Here is an 18,840-nt window from a genome sequence, read left to right as displayed (position 1 = left end):
ACTAGCCTGTTCAACCTCTCTTTCATATCGTCTGAGATCCCCAAAGATTGGAAAGCTGCGGTCATCCCCCTCTTCAAAGGGGGAGACACTCTAGATTCAAACTGTTATAAACCTACAGTTGAAGACGGAAGTTTACAAACACTTAGGTTGGAGTTATTAAAACTAATTTTTCAACCACTTCACAAATTTCTTGTTAACAAACTAGGATTTTGGCAAGTCGGTTAGGACATCTACTTTGTGCATGACACAAGTAATTTTTCCAACAATTGTTTACAGACATATTATTTCACTTATAATTCACTGTATCACAATTCCAGTGGGTCAGAAGTTTACATACCCTAAGTTGACTGTGCCTTTAAACAGCTTGGAAAATCCAGAAAATTATGTAATGGCTTTAGAAGCTTTTGTTAGGCTAATTGACATAATTTGAGTCATTTGGAGGTGTACCTGTGGATGTATTTCAAGGCCTACCTTCAAATTCAGTGCCTCTTTGCTTGACATCATGGGAAAGTCAAAAGAAATAAGTCAAGACCTCACAAAAAAAAACTTTAGACCATCACATTCTGGTTCATCCTTGGGAGCAATTTCCAAATGCCTGAAGGTACCACGTTCATCTGTACAAACAATAGTACGCAAGTATAAACACCATGGGACCACGCAACCGTCATACCGTTCAGGAAGGAGACGCGTTCTGTCTCCTAGAGATTAACGTACTTTGGTGCAAAAAGTGTAAATCAATCCCAGAACAACAGCAATGGACCTTGTGAAGATACTGGAGGAAACAGGTATAAAAGTATCAAAATTCACAGTAAAACGAGTCCTATATCGACATAACCTGAAAGGCCGCTCAGCAAGGAAGAAGCCACTGCTCCAAAATCGCTTTTTGGAGAAATGTCCTCTGGTCTGATGAAACAAAAATAGAACTGTTTGGCCATAATGACCATCGTTATGTTTGGAGGAAAAAGGGGGACGCTTGCAAGCCGAAGAACACCATCCCAACTGTGAAGCACGGGGGTGGCAGCATCATGTTGTGGGGGTGCTTTGCTGCAGGAAGGACTGGGGCACTTCACAAAATAGATGGCATCTTGAGGTAGGAAAATGATGTGGATATATTGAAGCAACATCTCAAGACATCAGTCAGGAAGTTAAAGCTTGGTCGCAAATGGGTCTTCCAAATGGACAATGACCCCAAGCATACTTCCAAAGTTGTGTCAAAATGGCTTAAGGACAACAAAGTCAAGGTATTGGAGTGGCCATCACAAAGCCCTGACCTCAATTCTATAGAAAATTTGTGGGCAGAACTGAAAAAGTATGTGCGAGCATGGAGGCCTACAAACCTGACTCAGTTACACCAGCTCTGTCAAGAGGAATGGGCCAAAATTCACCCCACTTATTGTGGGAAGCTTGTGGAAAGCTGCCCGACACGTTTGACCCAAGTTAAACAATTTAAAGGCAATGCTACCAAATACGAATTGAGTGTATGTAAACTTCTGACCCACTGGGAATAATGAAAGAAATAAAAGCTGATATAAATCACTCTCTCTACTATTATGCTGACATTTCGCATTCTTTAAATAAAGTGGTGATCCTAACTGACCTAAGACATGGAATTTTTACTTGGATTAAATGTCAGGAATTGTGAAAAACTGAGTTTAAATGTATTTGGCTAACGTGTATGTAAACTGTTTTTATTTCCATGTCTATCAACATTAACATTACTTTCACTGAGAACATACACTATATAAACAAAAGTATGTGGTTACCCCTTCAAATTTGTGAATTTGGCTATTTCAGCCACACCCGTTACTGATAGGTGTATAAAATCGATCACACAGCCATGCAATCTCCATAGACAAACATTGGCAGTAGAATGGCCTCACTGAAGAGCTCAGCGATTTTCAACGAGGCACCGTTATAGGATACTACCTTTCTAACAAGTCAGTTTGTCAAGTTTCAGCCCTGCTAAAGCTGCCCCGGTCAACTGTAAGTGTTGTTATTGTGAAGTGGAAATGTCTAGGAGTAACAATGACTCAGCCGCAAAGTGGTAAGCCACACAAGCTCACAGAACGGGACCGCCGAGTGCTGAAGTGGGTAGCTTGTAAAAATCGTCTGTCCTCGGTTGCAACACTCACTACCGAGTTCCAAACTGCCTCTGGAAGCAACGTCAGCACAAGAACTGTTCATCGGGAGCTTGCATAAAAGCACTCTGAACAACTGCAAAATGACTGATTTATTTGTATAATTCATCAGGCAATGGAAAGTGATCCATGAAGCCATTGGAGACCATGTAAGTTTATCTGTCAACTTTTGATTTTGATAGGACAACTCTGATAGGGCATTGTACTGAGTGCACAAAACATTAGGAACACCTTCCTAATATTGAGTTTTACACCCTTTTGCCCTCAGAACAGCTACAATTAGCCGGGGCATGGACTACAAAGTGTCAAAAGCATTCCACAGGGATGCTGGCCCATGTTGACTCCAATGCTTCCCACAGTTGTGTCAAGTTGGCTGGACGTCCTTTGGGTGGTGGACCATTCTGGATACACACGGGAAACTGTTGAGCGTGAAAAACCCAGCAGTGTTGCAGTTCTTGACACAATCAAACCGGTGCACCTGGCACCTACTACCATACCCTGTTCAAAGTCACTTTGTCTTGCCCATTCACCCTCTGAATGGCACACATACACAACCCATGTCTCCATTGTCTCAAGGCTTAAAAGTCCTTCTTTAACATTTCTCCTCCCCTTCATCTACACTGATTGAAGTGGATTTAAGAGATCATAGCTTTCACCTGGATTCATTTGGTCAGTCTACAGTGCCTTCAGAAAGTATCCACACCTTGACTTTTTCAACATTTTGTTGTGTTACATTAAATGTATTAAATTAAATAAAAATCACTGGCATATACACAATACCTCAATGTCATAGTGGATTTTTTTTTTTTTTTTACAAATTAATAAAAAATGAAAAGCTGAAATGTCTTGATTCAATAAGTATTCAACCCCTTTATTATGACAAGCCTAAATAAGTTCAGGAGTAAAAAATTGCTTAATTAACAAGTCACAAAAAGTTGCATGGACTCTGTGTGTAATACTAGTGTTTAACATGACTTCTGAATGACTGCCTCATCTTTGTACCCCAAATATACAATTATCTGTAAGGTCCCTCAGTTGAGCAGTGAATTTGAAACACAGATTCAACCACAAAGACCAGGGAGGTTTTCCAATGCCTTGCAAAGGTCACCTATTGGTAGATGGGTAATAAAAAATAAAAAAGATATTGAATATCCCTTTGAGCAAGGTGAAGTTGTTGGATAGTGTATAAATACACCCAGTCCTTCCTAATTCAGTTGCCGAAGAGGAAGAAATCCGCTCAGGGATTTCACCATGAGGCCAATGGTGATTTTAAAACAGTTACAGAGTTTAATGGCTGTGATAGGAGACTGAGGATGGATCAACAACATTGTAGTTACTCCACAATACTAACCTAAATGACAGAGTGAAAAGAAGGAAACCTGTGCAGAATAAAAATATTATTAAACATGAATCCTGTTTGCAACAAGGCACTAAAGTAATACTGCAAAGAAATGTGGCAAAGCAAGTAACTTTTTGTCCTGAATTTAAAGTGTTATGTTTGGGGCAAATCCAACACATTACTCTCAGTATTTACAAGCATAGGGCGGCAGGTAGCCTAGTGGTTAGAGCATTGGACTAGTAAATTAAAGGTTGCAAGATCGAATCCTGAGCTGACAAGGTAAAAATCTGTTGTTCTGCCCCTGAACAAGGTAGTTAACCCACTGTTCCTAGGCCGTCATTGAAAATGAGAATTTGTTCTTAACTGTCTTGCCTAGTTAAAAAAAAATATATATATATATATAGTGGTGCTTGTAATTGTTAAGGACTACAGAGTTTTTCAAGATAAAGCACAATGGAGCTAAGCACAGGTGAAAACCTGGTTCAGTCTGCTTTCCACCAGACACTGGGAGATGAATTCACCTGAAATAACCTAAAACACAAGGCCAAAGCACTGAAGTTGCTTACCAAGAAGACAGTGAATATAGCTGAGTAACATTTTTGACTTAAATATCCTTAAAAATCTATGGCAAGACCTGAAAATGTTTATCTATCAATGATCAACAACCATCTTCAAGGAACTCCAACTGGTGGTCTATAAGTGTGGTCGCAATATTGGGGATAGCTTAGTGTGATCTGACCTGCCCCGAGCCCACTCAGACACCCATTCCAAATGGGAACTACAAATATGGCTCATGCGCAGTGCAATAGCACTACAAAAACATCCTTCTTCAGACACCCACATACAGGTGGAAAAATCCCTATTAGGGGTATCATCTCATGCAAGACAAAGGGAGTAATCGATCTCATCACCTGTTCATGATCCTCTGATCCGAGTAGGAAAGCATTGTCAGGTAGCATCAGAACACTATCCAGTCAGAGCTTCCAGAGAAAGGCCAAAGAGGGAGTGCAAACTTCTCCTGAGATCTGAATGAAGATCAGCAACAACTTCTCAGAACTCTGAACCCTGCAGCAAGGTCTCTAGCCAGACCAACATAGCCACTATTGTAGAGGACACTGTCACTATGTCTTCTGTCATTGTTCTTTCAGAAGACACTAAGATCATAGAGTGATTTGTGGCAGATGTAGAACACATTGTACAGGCCATTGAAGCTGGTGACAACATGGAGCAGGCTGATTTAGCCCGACCAGCGAGCACATAGAATACATGAGGATCTGTCCTCCACCTCTCAACCGCAGGAGAAACCATGCAAGCGCTACCTGTTTGTGAGAATGTTTTCAGTCTTCATCTGTTTCAAGAATGCCTCCAGCAAGACTGTAGAGGAAGTCTAATCATTAAATATCATAACATTTGTCATTGTAGCTTTGGTCTTTTCAGAATCTAATATTTCACCGTGATGACCGTAACTGTCTGAAATTTGTAGCAATATTCTACTAATTCAGATGAATTATATTTGTCATCAAGCCAAAAAGAAGCATAAATTGAAATCTTACACAGTAGGCTATCAATATGATACACACACACACAGAGGAAATGTGAGATTGCGCAATAGTGGACAAAAACATAAGTGGGCTAATGTTGTACACTGAGAACACCCTCAATTCGACGGGGCATGGAATCTACAAGGTGTCGAAAAATCGTTCCAGAGGGATGCTGGCCCATGTTAACTCCAATGCTTCCCAAAGTTGTCAAGTTGGCTTGATGTCCTATGTGTGGTGGACCATTCTTGATACACAGAGGAAACTGTTGAGCGTGAAAAACGCAGCAGCGTTGCAGTTCTTGACACACTCAAATCATTGCGCCTGGCACCTACTACTATACCCTGTTCAAAGTCACTTAAATCTTTTGTCTTGCCCATTCACCCTCAATGGCACACATACACAATCCATGTCTCAAGGCTTAAAAAACATTCTTCAACTTGTCTCCTCCCCTTCATCTACACTGATTGAAGTGGATTTAACAAGTTACATCAATAGGGATCATAGTTTTCACCTGGTCAGTCTGTCATGGAAAGAGCAGGTGTTCCTAATGTTCTGTGCACTGTGTAAATAACCAGATGCACAACTCGACAGTGATCACCTTACAGAAACATGAAAACTAAGAATTCTCATATGCACTTAATGGACTTCATCCGTCAATTACTGACACCTACATTACAAGAGGACAATACATGTCAAGAATTACAGGTGAACTTCTCCATTATAAAATAATTCCATCATAACAGTTTCACATCAGGGAAAAACACAGTACACACTTCAAATGAAAGTTGACATTTAATTGCAAAAATACATTACATAATATTTGCAGCACTAAATCAAGGTTGAACCAAGTGAAATATAAACACAAACAAATGTGACCATGGCCCAATATGAGATGTTTTTTATAGAAACATTTACAGTAAGTTAATTGTCAATGGGATCAGTGGCTGGCAGCAAAATGATTCTGGACATGATAAATGCTGTATTCACCTGGAATGTCCTGTCCTCCAACAGCATTTAATGAAAAGGTGCTGTTATCCACTACAACACAGAAAAACTAATTGTTGAAAAAAGGCAACCTCAAAAGGAGAGAACAGGTCACAGGAATAGTTTCCTTCTAACTTTCAAAGCTACAACTTCTGAAACAACCACAATGCCAAACTTACCTAAGGCCAGGTCATCCACAGAAACAATCAAACCAGGACATGCAGTACAGCAGCTAAGACTTCTCATCCTTCTTTTTCTTCTTCTTCTTCTTTTTGTGGCCTTTAGGAGATGTACTTTTCTCGTTGTCACTGCTGGAACTGCATTCTCCATTATCTTTATCCTTTTTGTCACATACTTCCACGGTGGGCTTTCCTTTGGTCTCAACCTCGTCTGGTTTCACCCTACCATGTCTCCCACTGGCAGGGCCAGAGGAAGCAGCACCAGAGCCCTTATCCACCATTCCCTTCTCCTCTCTCCCCCTGGCCTTTTGCAGACCTGGTGGAGTGTGCCCGCAGAACATAGTCATCTTTATCCTGGGGCTTCCAGGTTGTTCCTCTTTGACATATATCTTCTCCCTGTCGTTCCTGTAACCATTTGGGCTCTCGCCTAGTTTGCATTTAAGATCAGGGTGCCTGTGATCCCTCTGGTGCTCAGGATTCCTCTGATCTCTTGGGTCTCTCTGGTCCCTCCGCTTTGGGGCCAGGGGGTGTCTGCTGTGAAGGTTAGGGTGCCCTCTGTCATCTTCAGGTTGTCTGTCATCTTCAGGTCGTCTGTCTCCATGCTTCTGCTATAGACAAGGTGAAACAAGTAGCTAAAAATGATATTGATACAGTTTGGGATTATAATACCGAAAATATATCTGGATGTGTGCATGTTCTTCAGCTTTTGTACCAAAAATAATACCACAATTATTTTGGGGGGATTTGACGTTTCTGTGGATTCTCAAGACAAGTGGACTGGAAAGAAACCTAAAGTTTATACTGAGGGGTGATCCAGGTTATGAACAATGCAAGGGTTTAACAAGACTATTTCTTTGGGCAATTCAGTGTAAAAATCTGTCGTTCTGCCCCCTGAACAAGGCAGTTAACCCACTGTTCAACCCACTGTTCCTAGGCCGTCATTGTAAATAAGAATGTGTCCTTAACTGACTTTCCTAGTTAAATAAAGATTTTTTTAAAGTACTTGCCATGCTAAGCTCATTCCACCGGTGGGTTGCTGTGTGGCTCTCAGCAGTGGTCATGTCTTCAAAGAACTCCTCACACTTCTGGCAGTAGAACCCGATGACAGGAATTAAAAAGCTAGACACTGAAAAATATAGGAATGAAAAAGCATTTAAGAGTCAGTCTATTAGCAAGTAATGATAGAATCAACAAATAATGCTTAAATGATGTAGATAGAGAAAGATGGGTCTATAATGAATAATATTGTACCATCCTGCTTTAGCAATTCCCCCAGTTCCTTCACAAGAGTCTCTTTCCTTTTCATTTGGTCCTGTCTCGATCTCCTCTTACTCGCCTGGTCATCTTTGCTCTAGAAAGTCCCATTTCATCAGAATATTAAAATGCAGTGTTTTACAGTTTACACATCACAACATACTGTACACAACATACAGTACCAGTCAAAAGTTTGGACACCTACTCATTCAAGGGTTTTTCTTTATTTGTACATCAAAACTATGAAATAACACATAAGGAGTTGTGTTAAACAAATCAAAATATATTTTATATTTCAGATTCTTCAAAGAAGCCACCCTTTGCCTTGATGGGAGCTATGCACACTCTTGGAATTCTCTCAACCAGCTTCATGGGGTAGTCACCTGTAATGCATTTCAATTAACAGGTGTGCCTTGTTAATTTGTGGAATGTCTTTTCTTCTTAATGCGTTTGAGCCAATCAGTTGTGTTGTGACAAGGTAGGGATGGTATACAGAAGATAGCCCTATTTGGTAAAAGACCAAGTCCATATAATGGCAAGAAGAGAAATGACAGTCCATCATTAATTTAAGACATGAAGGTCAGTCAATCCGGAAAATTTCAAGAACTTTGAAAGTTTCTTCAAATGCAGTTGCAAAAACTCTCAAGCGCTATGATGAAACTGGCTCTCATGAGGACCACCACAGGAAAGGAAGACCCAGAGTTACATCTGTTGCAGAGGATCAGTTCATTAGAGTTACCTGCACCTCAGATTGCAGCCCAAATAAATGCTTCACAGAGTTAAAGTAACAGACATCTCAACATCAACTGTTCAGAGGAGACTTCATGGTTGAATTGCTGCAAAGAAACCACTACTAAAGGACACCAATAAGAAGAAGAGACTTGCTTGGGCCAAGAAACACGAGCAATGGACATTAGACCGGTGGAAATCTGTCCTTTGGTCTGATGTGTCCAAATTTTAGATTTATGGTTCCAACCGCTGTGTCTTTGTGAGACGCAGAGTAGGTGATCGGAAGATCTCTGCATGTATGGTTCGCACTGTGAAGCATAGAGGAGGAGGTGTGATGGTGCTTTCCTGGTGACACTGTCAGTGATTTATTTAGAATTCAAGGCACACTTAACCAGCTTGGCTACCACAGCATTCTGCAGTGATACGCCATCCCATCTCGTTTGCGCTTAGTGGGACTATCATTTGTTTTTCAACAAGACAAGGACCCAAAACACACCTCCAGGCTGTGTAAGGGCAATTGACCAAGGAGAGTGATGGAGCGCTGCATCAGATGACCTGGTCTCCACAATCACCCGACCTCAACCTAATTGAGATGGTTTGGGATGAGTTGGACCGCAGAGTGAAGGAAAAGCAGCCAACAAGTGCTCAGCGTATGTGGGAACTCCTTCAACACTATTGGAAAAGCAGTCCTCATGAAACTGGTTGAGAGAATGCCAAGAGTGTGCAAAGCTGTCATCAAGCCAAAGGGTCGCTACTTTGAAAAATCTGAAATATAAAATATATTATGATTTGTTTAACACTTTTTTGGTTACTACATGATTCCATGTGTTATTTCATAGTGTTGATGTCTTCACTATTATTCTACTATGTACAATTAAATAAAAACCCTGGAACGAGTAGGTGTATCCAAACTTTTGACTGGTGCTGTACATCAGGAGTAATTATCATCAGCAAGAATTTGTTTTATCTCAGAGAAAAGAGTGTGATTGGAATGATACTGCCAGGTAAATGACCTTTTGTTTGTCTGAATTCCTCTGTGAATGGTTGCTATCATGTGGATCACTATCGGCCCTTTTCTCCCTTGTTGCTAAGAAAGTAAGTGAAATGCAATTAGTCAGATAAGTAATATAGATTCACGTTTCCTGCAAGATTGAATGTGTTGTATATAGACTGCTCTAACCTTTAATAATGGACTGTAAAGACTCCAGTGCTTGTCGTATTGGTGCTGTTCTAAGTGCTGGTGAGGCCAGTCTGGGCTCCTGTGATTCCCCAGCTACAAGAGGAAGAGGCAGCATTGTTGCTGGTAACGCTAGTTTCTCCTCCTGCTTCTGCTCCGGCATCTTCCCATCCGTCTGCTGCTGCAGCTTGATCATCATCTTACTGATCTCTGCTGTGCCCAGATTCAGCCCAATGGTTTTCAGCATGGTCTTGATCTTCTCACACTCCTTCACAGTGGGGGCGGGGGCAGGTTTCACATCAGGAGCAGGGACAGGCTGTACCCTCGCTTCAGGCCTCACACTGAACTGGACCAGTGGAAGAGGCATCTTGAAGTCCTGGATTTCACCATGGTTCCCGAACAGAGGCATGCTTTGATAGTAAGGAGGGCCAGCCGGTGAGACCTCTGCAGAGCTTTTCTGGGTAATGGTTGTGGACTGTGCAAAAGGCAGGGTGGCAGGGCGTTGTTTTGCCTGGTTTTCCTCATTCCCATAAAGGAAGTCCTCCTCATCCTCAACCTCCTCCGGTTTCTGAACGGGCGAGACCTCCCTAGTACCCTGCAGCCAGAAGAAGTCACAGCCCACTCTCTCATGGGGGAGGAGATTGCTGTCAGTTTCCTGCTGTCTCATCTGGGGAACTTCCTGTCCACTGACTGGATTAGGCCCATCCGGAACTTGAAGAAATTCCTGTCTTCTGGCCGAGACTGGCCAACCTGGAATACTGCTACTCTGGATTTCTCTGCTGAAGTTATTGGCCTATGGAACAAATAGAAAAGACAATGGGTTTTATTGTGAGAATTTATTTCACATTTGTTAGATTGCCTTGCCTTCTTCACTGCAGATATAATTGATAGTTTTACAGCAAAATGGATCTCGCAAGGTTTGTAGAACATTCATTAACTTAACATACCCCATGATGACACGTCTTTTTCATACTATACCTGGATTGTGAGAATGGCATTCTTGATGGAAGGCATACTGTCCTCCAGTTTGAGGCACTGGAGCGGGTCATTGTAAGCGGAGGCGTGACTACTGATGCTGCTGCCGCTACAGCTCCGACTGGGGCTCCTTTTGTCCCTGTGGTCTGGGTGATGTTCCACTCGGCCCTGACACTTTCCACGGCTGCGACTCCTACTCCTTGCTCTGCTTTTGCTCCTTGTCTGACTTCTCCCTCGGCTCCGGCTGCTACTATGAGCCTTGCTTTTGCTTCTGACCTGGCTCTTTCCACGACTGTGACTCCTGCTCCGTGGTCTGCTTTTGCTTCTTGCCTGGCTTTTTCTTCGGGTATGACTTCTGCTGCGCGGACGGCTCTTGCTTCTCACCTGGCTCTTTGCTCGGCTCTTGCTCCTGCTTTCCTTTGCTGGACTACGAGATTTTCTCCAGAGTCTTTGCCTCTCATAGCCCAGGTCTTCTGGTACACCTGGTGCCTTGGCGGCCTTCCCTAAGTCCGACAGTCCTTTGAGGAAGTCAGGGACTGGCTTATTGGCTGCAAGGCATCTGAGGAATTCTTCACCAGCCGTCAGGTTCTCACTGATATACAAGTAAAAGCTGTTTAGATTCCTGTCCATTGCAAGCAGCTATAATTGAATGAGGTTGTGAACTAGGGGGCGATTCCACATCAGCGTAGGTGGAAAAATTTTTGGTATCTCAGATTGTTCTGACAATTCTCACATAGAAAGGATGTTTGACATGCTTTTTACATTTGTATCACAAAACATTATTATTATTTTATCACTATGAAAGAGGCCATTTTAGGCCCCTTTTAGAACTATACATGCCACCTGTGATCCGCGAACCGTTCAAGATACAGATAACATCTTGACGTCATTATGCCCCTTATAGTGTGCTCTCAAATATGGAGTGTATAGATTCTGAAATACAAATTTTTACATTCATTTATTCAACATTAAAATATGAATATTAAAATCCTATGTAACATAATCCCTATCCAAATTCGTCAGTTTAAGGTACAGATTTTTTTTGCATGGGCTGCGTCTCAATTAACCACATCTGCCTATGTCGGCCTTCCATATCTGCGGTGGAAGGTGGCCGAGCTAAATTCTCACAAAAACGTCTGTAGTGTCTGCGGAAAGGGGAGATGGTGTTCTCGTTTTGTTCTACGTCCCCCACAAGTGTCACAGGACTCATCTGAAGGTAACCCACACAAATGAATGGAAGTATAAAGGTAGTTTTGTGCCAACAAATATAAGACGTTAAATATGTGTCCAAAAAAACTAAAACATTTCCTAAGCTTTCTTATATCTCCTAGATATAGGACAGACACTTCAAAACCTTATTCCTTAAGATTTATTTTTTTATTGTCTTTTTTGCCATTTATGAATATGTTATTCAATGTGTTTCTATGGGCTATAGTAGTAAAGGCCATTTTTACATAGAATTTGACATTATAGGTCCCATTTTGGATTGCACATTCAGCAAATTACCAGCAGAGGGAGTTCCCTTTAAATCCGTTTAATATTAGTCCAGTGGATAGGTGCAACAATAGTGCATTTTATGATAAATGATCAAACTTTGTACACTAATACTACATACCTTAAGAAACATTTTAAAGTCTGGGAAGCCTGTCAGTCAACCAGGGTGGCCATTTGAATAAAATGGTTGCCATTCGGATTTCCTGTTAGAAGAAAAGAGGGTAAAATCATCACAAACAATATCAAAATTACTTTGTAATGTTCTCTCTCCACTAAATAAACCCCACAGATAATATAGACATAAGTACTCAAGACCTTAATGGGGGTCATATTGAGGTCATTTTGACCATAATCCAGCAGCTACACAAAAACACGGTGGGCTTTGTGATAGAGCCACCAAATTTCACACACAGCTAGGGTATGTCTAAAGACGTATTTTGGGCTACATTGCCATCACATATTTTGCCCCCCCTTGCGGCCATTTCCAATATGGCCGCTAAACAGCTGTATGGGGCCATATTGGAAACATGACCATATTTCCATGAATGATTGGTACAGCCCAGTGATGACTTAAAATGTTTGAGGGGATCTGGAAAACACAATATTTTGACCTCTCCAAATTATAATTGGTAGAGGAAGTGTAAACTATAACATAGCCGATTCACTAAGAGCAGCTGTTTAAACAAAAATCATGTCCATGTCAAGAAAAGCTTACCAGCAGCCATCTGCAGTACTTTTTTAAAGCCTATGTAAAATAATCCAGCAAAGCTCCGTTTCCACTGGCACTTAAAATTAGGGCGAAATTTGAGCTGGCTCAAATTTCACAACTGGTGCCAGATTCACAACTGGTGCCAGATTGATTAGAATTTGGGCTGATGCCAGAGTTACTATGCAACCACCAGCTGATCACTGCTAACACCACAGATAGGGTTAGTTATAAAAATCTTTGCAGACACCCCGTTTAGCTAGCTCGTCTGGGCTTGTTGCTGTTAGCTATCACATAGACAAGCAGTACTGCAGTAGTTAGACATGACACAAATTACCACCATAGCTGGATCCTTCATTTATTTTTGCACTACACAAACTTATGAGAACAGTCAGCCCTCGAATGCTAGCGACCTAACATTAGCTTGCAAATCAGCATTGAATCAAGATAGCTAGCTAATGTGAGCTAGCAGGAATTTTAGCTGGCCAGGTCATATTGAAAGCTAGCTAGCTACATCATATCAAACCTGCTTGGTTAGCTAGCCAGCTAATAGCCAATGCCATGGCAAGCAAGGCAGGAATTAAGCTCGCTAGCTAACCTGTTATGCTAGCGATGTTGCTAACTGTTTTGCTAGCTAGCTAACATTAGCAAGCTAAATACGCTGAGCAAAAAAATTAACGCAACATGTAAAGTGTTGGTCCCATGTTTCATGAGCTGAAATAAGAAATCCTAGAACTGTTCCATATGCACAAAAAGCTTATTTCTCTCAAAACAAATTTGTTTACATCCCTGTTGGTGAGAATTTCTCCTTTGCCAAAATAATCCATCCACTTGACAGGTGTAGCATATCAAAAAGCTAAGGAGTATTTCTGTCTGTAATAAAGCCCTTTTGTGGGGAAAAAAACTAATTCTGATTGGCTAGGCCTGGCTCCCCAGTGGGTGGAAATCCATAGATTAGGGCCTAATTAATTAATTTCAATTGACTGATTTCCTTATTTTTTATTTACATTTTTACCTTTCTTTAACTAGGCAAGTCAGTTAAGAACAAATTCTTATTTTCAATGACGGCCTAGGAACAGTGGGTTAACTGCCATGTTCAGAACAACAGATTTTTAACTTGTCAGCTCGGGGATTCAATCTTGCAACCTTTCAGTTACTAGTCCAATGCTCTAACCACTAGGCTACCTGCTGCCCAATATGTGAACTGTAACTCAGTAAAACCTTTGAAATTGTTGATTGTTGTTTTTATATTTTTGTTCAGTATTTGAAAATACTGTCGGCTGTAACTGTGTTATAACCAGTTAAGTGTACAGTAAGTGTATATTTTGCATAGTGAAATTATTTTGATGTGAAAGTAGAGGGCTTTATGTTTCCAAAACCGCATCTCAAATGAGATTTATTAACGCTTCTAAACGTTAAAACAAAGGTCTGGGATTGTAGTTCACATGGAGCCAGCGGTGAGCGGTACTGATGGCTAAGAACAAGGCAGGGGTTCAATGGCGCCGTAGAAGATGGCTGACGTTTTACATGCTCCTAACCAATTGTGCTATTTAAAAAAAGAAAAGAAAATTGTTGCGTTGTTTAACTTATTTTTTAACTTATTTTGTACATAATGTTGCTGCTACCGTCTCTTATGACTGAAAATAACTTCTGGACATCAGAACAGCGATTACCACGATTTAGAAGAAGCTTTTTCCTTTAACGAGTCCAACGAGAAGGATATACTGCTCTCCCGGGAACAGGCCCAAATCCCTGTCATTTGCGTGAAGAAAAGATGGAGGAAAAGAGAACGCAGATCAGGCTGCCTTCTGAAAATCTGTAGGTGAGCGAGTAAACTCCCACTGCCATCCGTCCTACTTGCTAACATGCAATCATTGGAAAATAAAATTGATGACCTACGATTACCCTACAAGTGGGACATTAAGAACTGTAATATCTTATGTTTCACCGAGTCGTGGCTGAACGACGACACGGATAATATAGAGCTGGCGGGATTTTCCATGTACCGGCAGAACAGAGAAGCTACGTCTGGTGAGGTGAGGGGTGGGGGTGTGTGTCTTTTTGTCAATAATAGCTGGTGCGCGATGTCTAATATTAAAGAAGTCTTGAGGTATTGCTCGCCTGAGGTAGAGTACCTTATGATAAGCTGTGGACCACACTATCTATATTATTCGTAGCTGTCTATTTACCACCACAGACTGATGCTGGCACCAAGACTGCACTCAACCAACTCTATAAGGACATAAGCAAACAAGAAAATGCTCATCCAGAAGCGGTGCTCCTAGTGGCCAGGAACTTCAATGCAGGAAAACTTAAATCAGTTTTACCAAATGTTTACCAGCATGTCACATGTGCAACCAGAGATTTAAAAAAAAACCTCTAGACCACCTTTACTCCACACACATAGATGCATACAAAGCTCTCCACCGCCCTCCATTTGGAAAATCTGACCATAATTCTATTCTCTGGATTTCTGCTTACAAGCAAAAACTAAAGCAGGAAGTACCAGTGAGTCACTCAATACGGTGGTCAGATGACGCGGATGCTACGCTACAGGACTGTTTTGCTAGCACAGACTGGAATATGTTCCGGGATTCATCCAATGGCATTGAGGAGTATACCACCTCAGCCATCGGCTTCATCAATAAGTGCATCGACGACGTCGTCCCCACAGTGACCGTATGTACATATCCTAACAAGAAGCCATAGATTACAGGCAACATCGAGCTAAAGGCTAGAGCTGACAAATTCAAGGAGCAGGACACTTATAAGAAATCCCGCTATGCCCTCGGACTAACCATCAAACAAGCAAAGTGTCAATACAGGATTACGATTGAATCCTACCACACCAGCTCTGACGCTCGTCGGATGTGGCAGAGCTCAAAAACTATTACAGACTATAAAGGGAAACCCAGACACGAGCTGCCCAGTGACGCGAGCCTACCAGACGAGCTAAATGCCTTTTATGGTCGCTTCAAGGCAAGCAACACTGAAGCATGCTGTTCTGGATGACTGTGTGATAGCGCTCTCGGTGGCCGATGTGAGCAAGACCTTTAAACAGGTCAGCTTTCACAAAGCCGAAGGGCTAGATGGATTACCAGGACGTGTACTCAAAGCATGCGCGGACCAACTGGCAAGTGTCTTCACTGACATTTTCAACCTCTCCCTGACCAAGTCTGTAATACCAACATGTTTCAAGCAGACCACCATAGTCCCTGTGCCCAAGGAAGCGAAGGTAACCTGTCTAAATGATTACCACCCCGTAGCACTCACTTCTGTAGCCATGAAGTGCTTTGAAAGCTGGTCATGGCTCACATCAACAGCATCCTCCCGGATACCCTAGACCCACTCCAATTTGCATACCGCCCCAACAGATGCACAGATGATGCAATCAAAATCGCACTCCACACTGCCCTTTCCTACCTGGACAAAAGGAACACCTATGTGAGAATGCTGTTCATTGACTACAGCTCAGCGTTCAACACCATAGTGCCCTCAAAGCTCATCACTAAGCTAAGGACCCTGGGACTAAACACCTCCCTCTGCAACTGGATCCTGGACTTCCTGACGGGCCGCCCCCAGGTGGTAAGGGTAGGTAACAACACAACTGCCACGCTGATCCTCAACACTGGGGCCCTGGGGTGTGTACTTACTCCCCTTCTGTACTCCCTATTCACCCACGACTGCATGGCCAAACACGACTCCATCACCATCATTAAGTTTGCTGATGACACAACAGTGGTAGGCCTGGTCACCGACAACAATGAGACAGCCTATAGGGAGGTCAGAGAACTGGCAGTGTGGTGCCAGGACAACAACCTCTCCCTCAATGTGAGCAAGACAAAGGAGCTGATCGTGGCCCGTAGTCCAGTGGCCCCCATTAACATCGACGGGGCTGTAGTGGAGTGGGTCGAGAGTTTCAAGTTCCTTGGTGTCCACATCACCAACAAACTATCATGGTCCAAACACACCAAGACAGTCGTAAAGAGGGCACGACAACGCCTTTTTCCCCTCAGGAGACTGAAATTATTTGACATGGGTCCCCAAATCCTCAAAAAGTTCTACAGCTGCACCTTTGAGAGCATCCTGACCGGCTGTATCACCGTCTGGAATGGCAACTGCTCGGCATCTGACTGTAAGGCGCTACAGAGGGTAGTGCGTACAGCCCAGTTCATCACTGGGGCCAAGCTTACTGCCATCCAGGACCTATATAATAGGCGGTGTCAGAGGAAAGCCCATCAAATTGTCAGAGACTCCAGTCACCCAAGTCATAGACTGTTTTCTCTGCGACCGAACGGAAACGGTACCGGAGTGCCAAGTCTAGGACCAAAAGGCTCCTTAACAGCTTCTACCCCCAAGCCATAAGACTGCTGAACAATTAATCAAATGGCCACCGGACTATTACATTGACACCCTCCCATTTGTTTTGTACACTGCAACTACTCACTGTTTATTATCTATGCATAGTCACTTCACCCCTACCTACATGTACATATTACCTCAACTAACCGGTACCCCCTGGATATAGCCTCATTAATTTTGTTATGGTGTTATTTTTTACTTTAGTTAATTTGGTAAATATTTTCTTAACTCTTATTGAACTGCACAGTTGGTTAAGAGCTTGTAAGTGTAGACCTTACTGTGAAATGCTTTTTGTGTTTGGCGCATGTGACAAGTAAAATTTGATTTGAATGCCACCTCGGTTTCTCGAGAGCATGTACAGATCTAAAAAGGGACTAAAATAGCCACTTACATCATGGTTTTGTAAATTGTTTGTGATACAAATGTAAAAAACCTGTCAAACATGCTTCCTCAGTTTCTATGTGAGAATTGCCTGAACAATCTCAGATACCAAACATATTTTCTGCCTATGGTGACATGGACTCGTCCCTAAACTATGTATGTGTAGTAGAGTGATGTTGTTCCCCTAGATTATGCACCAAGTTGCACGCAAGGACAGTTCAAGTAGGCCAGGTCAAGAGGGGATGTTAATAAGTTAATAACAATAATAATAATTCAATGTGTTTTCTTTATTTAATTACAGCAGCATAGTTAATGTTATTTTTCGGTGTACAAACATTTTTTGATATCTATATTGTAAATACACCTAATTGTAAAAGTTTGTATATTTTGGTTTGGTCCATCGAGGGTTATCCGTACTTACGGACCCTTTTATCGTTCTCTTTTGGCCGGACCTTCAGCTAGCAAGGTGCCCGAGAGCTGTGACTGCACCGAGGGCTAACATATTGTGTGTTGTCTCTTCGTGTGCAGGACCAATAAACATGATTCAACCATCATAATTCCAGTTGTGGCAGTGTCCTGATTAAAAGTACACAACGCAGAACGAACCACGCTACATATGCATCATAAAATCCATGAACCTTGACATTTCCCAACCTCTCGTTTCTTTGACGTGGTTCCAAATGATTGGTGGGCCACTGTGGCATCTGAAGATGCTGTGTGTGTGGTGGGAGAATCTGTTGACTGCCCAGACTTATCACTGTACTGCGGTCAATTGAGTAACTGTTGCAGTGTGGGGTCTGGTTGAGGTACAAACAACATGTAAACATCAACATAGTTAGCTGACCATTGTAATCATCAACATTCTGGTGCTTTGGCTGTGTGCACCATGTCTACCAGCATCCTAGTTTAAGTATAAACCAAGTAGTTAGCGAGCTACAGTAGCGATTCCAACAGCAACATATTTGATGAAGAAACGAACTCGGTACGGTATGACTTGTTGAGAAGCACATTCGCCGACACGTACATTCATATAATGCTCTCTCATGGGCCTGTGGAGGTATTCACTTCCCGATCCAGGAGGTAAGTGTCCAGGCGGTGGAACATGGAGTGGCGGGCCGAAGGGCCCTCCATAGCAGGGACCGGGTGGAGGTAACGGTACATGACGGGGTGGGTGGACAAACGGAGCAGGTCCCCTGGGAAGTTCTTCCGGATTGTGAAAACCACGAAACATTGTCGCGGCACTTCAATTAATGATAGCTATCAATCGATCAGGGATACGACCAAATGTCTAACATATAATGTACTCGTCGTAAAGCTGGCGATTGTTATGAGCTAACGACCGTGTCGAGTTTCTAAACAGAGGCGCAACATCGCGAGACTTCCGGGAACGCTTGCCAAACACCTGGGTTTGAGAAGTCAATGAGTGAAACATTCTTCCTTGTTCATTTTCTAGAAATCTAAAGGCACAAACTAGATTCGAGCCAATGTCTTAGGTAGTTGAACATGTTATTACTCCAACCTCGTGAAGTTGACAAACTGACACGTTTTCATTTTCGTCAAAACAACTTTATATCGAAGGAG

General features: G+C 42.3%; 1 protein-coding gene across 1 annotated transcript; it reads right to left on the bottom strand.

Moving 5' to 3' along the window:
• Positions 1-5,791: 5,791 nt before the first annotated feature.
• LOC106606727 (uncharacterized) lies at positions 5,792-18,662 on the bottom strand. The gene is made up of 5 exons (XM_082975610.1): positions 10,320-18,662; positions 9,345-10,134; positions 9,178-9,251; positions 7,433-7,532; positions 5,792-7,307 (listed from the first exon to the last, which is right to left on the bottom strand). Exons 1-5 carry the CDS (start codon positions 10,944-10,946, stop codon positions 7,156-7,158), a joined length of 1,743 nt encoding a protein of 580 aa, XP_082831736.1. The 5' UTR covers positions 10,947-18,662; the 3' UTR covers positions 5,792-7,155.
• Between the last annotated feature and the right edge of the window lie 178 nt (positions 18,663-18,840).

Source organism: Salmo salar, chromosome 01 (genome assembly GCF_965601325.2).
Source record: "Salmo salar chromosome 01, fSalSal1, whole genome shotgun sequence".
NCBI classification, from domain to species: domain Eukaryota; kingdom Metazoa; phylum Chordata; class Actinopteri; order Salmoniformes; family Salmonidae; genus Salmo; species Salmo salar.
The sequence above is the reverse complement of the archived record's forward strand: the minus strand, read 5'-3'. Positions and strand labels throughout refer to the sequence as shown.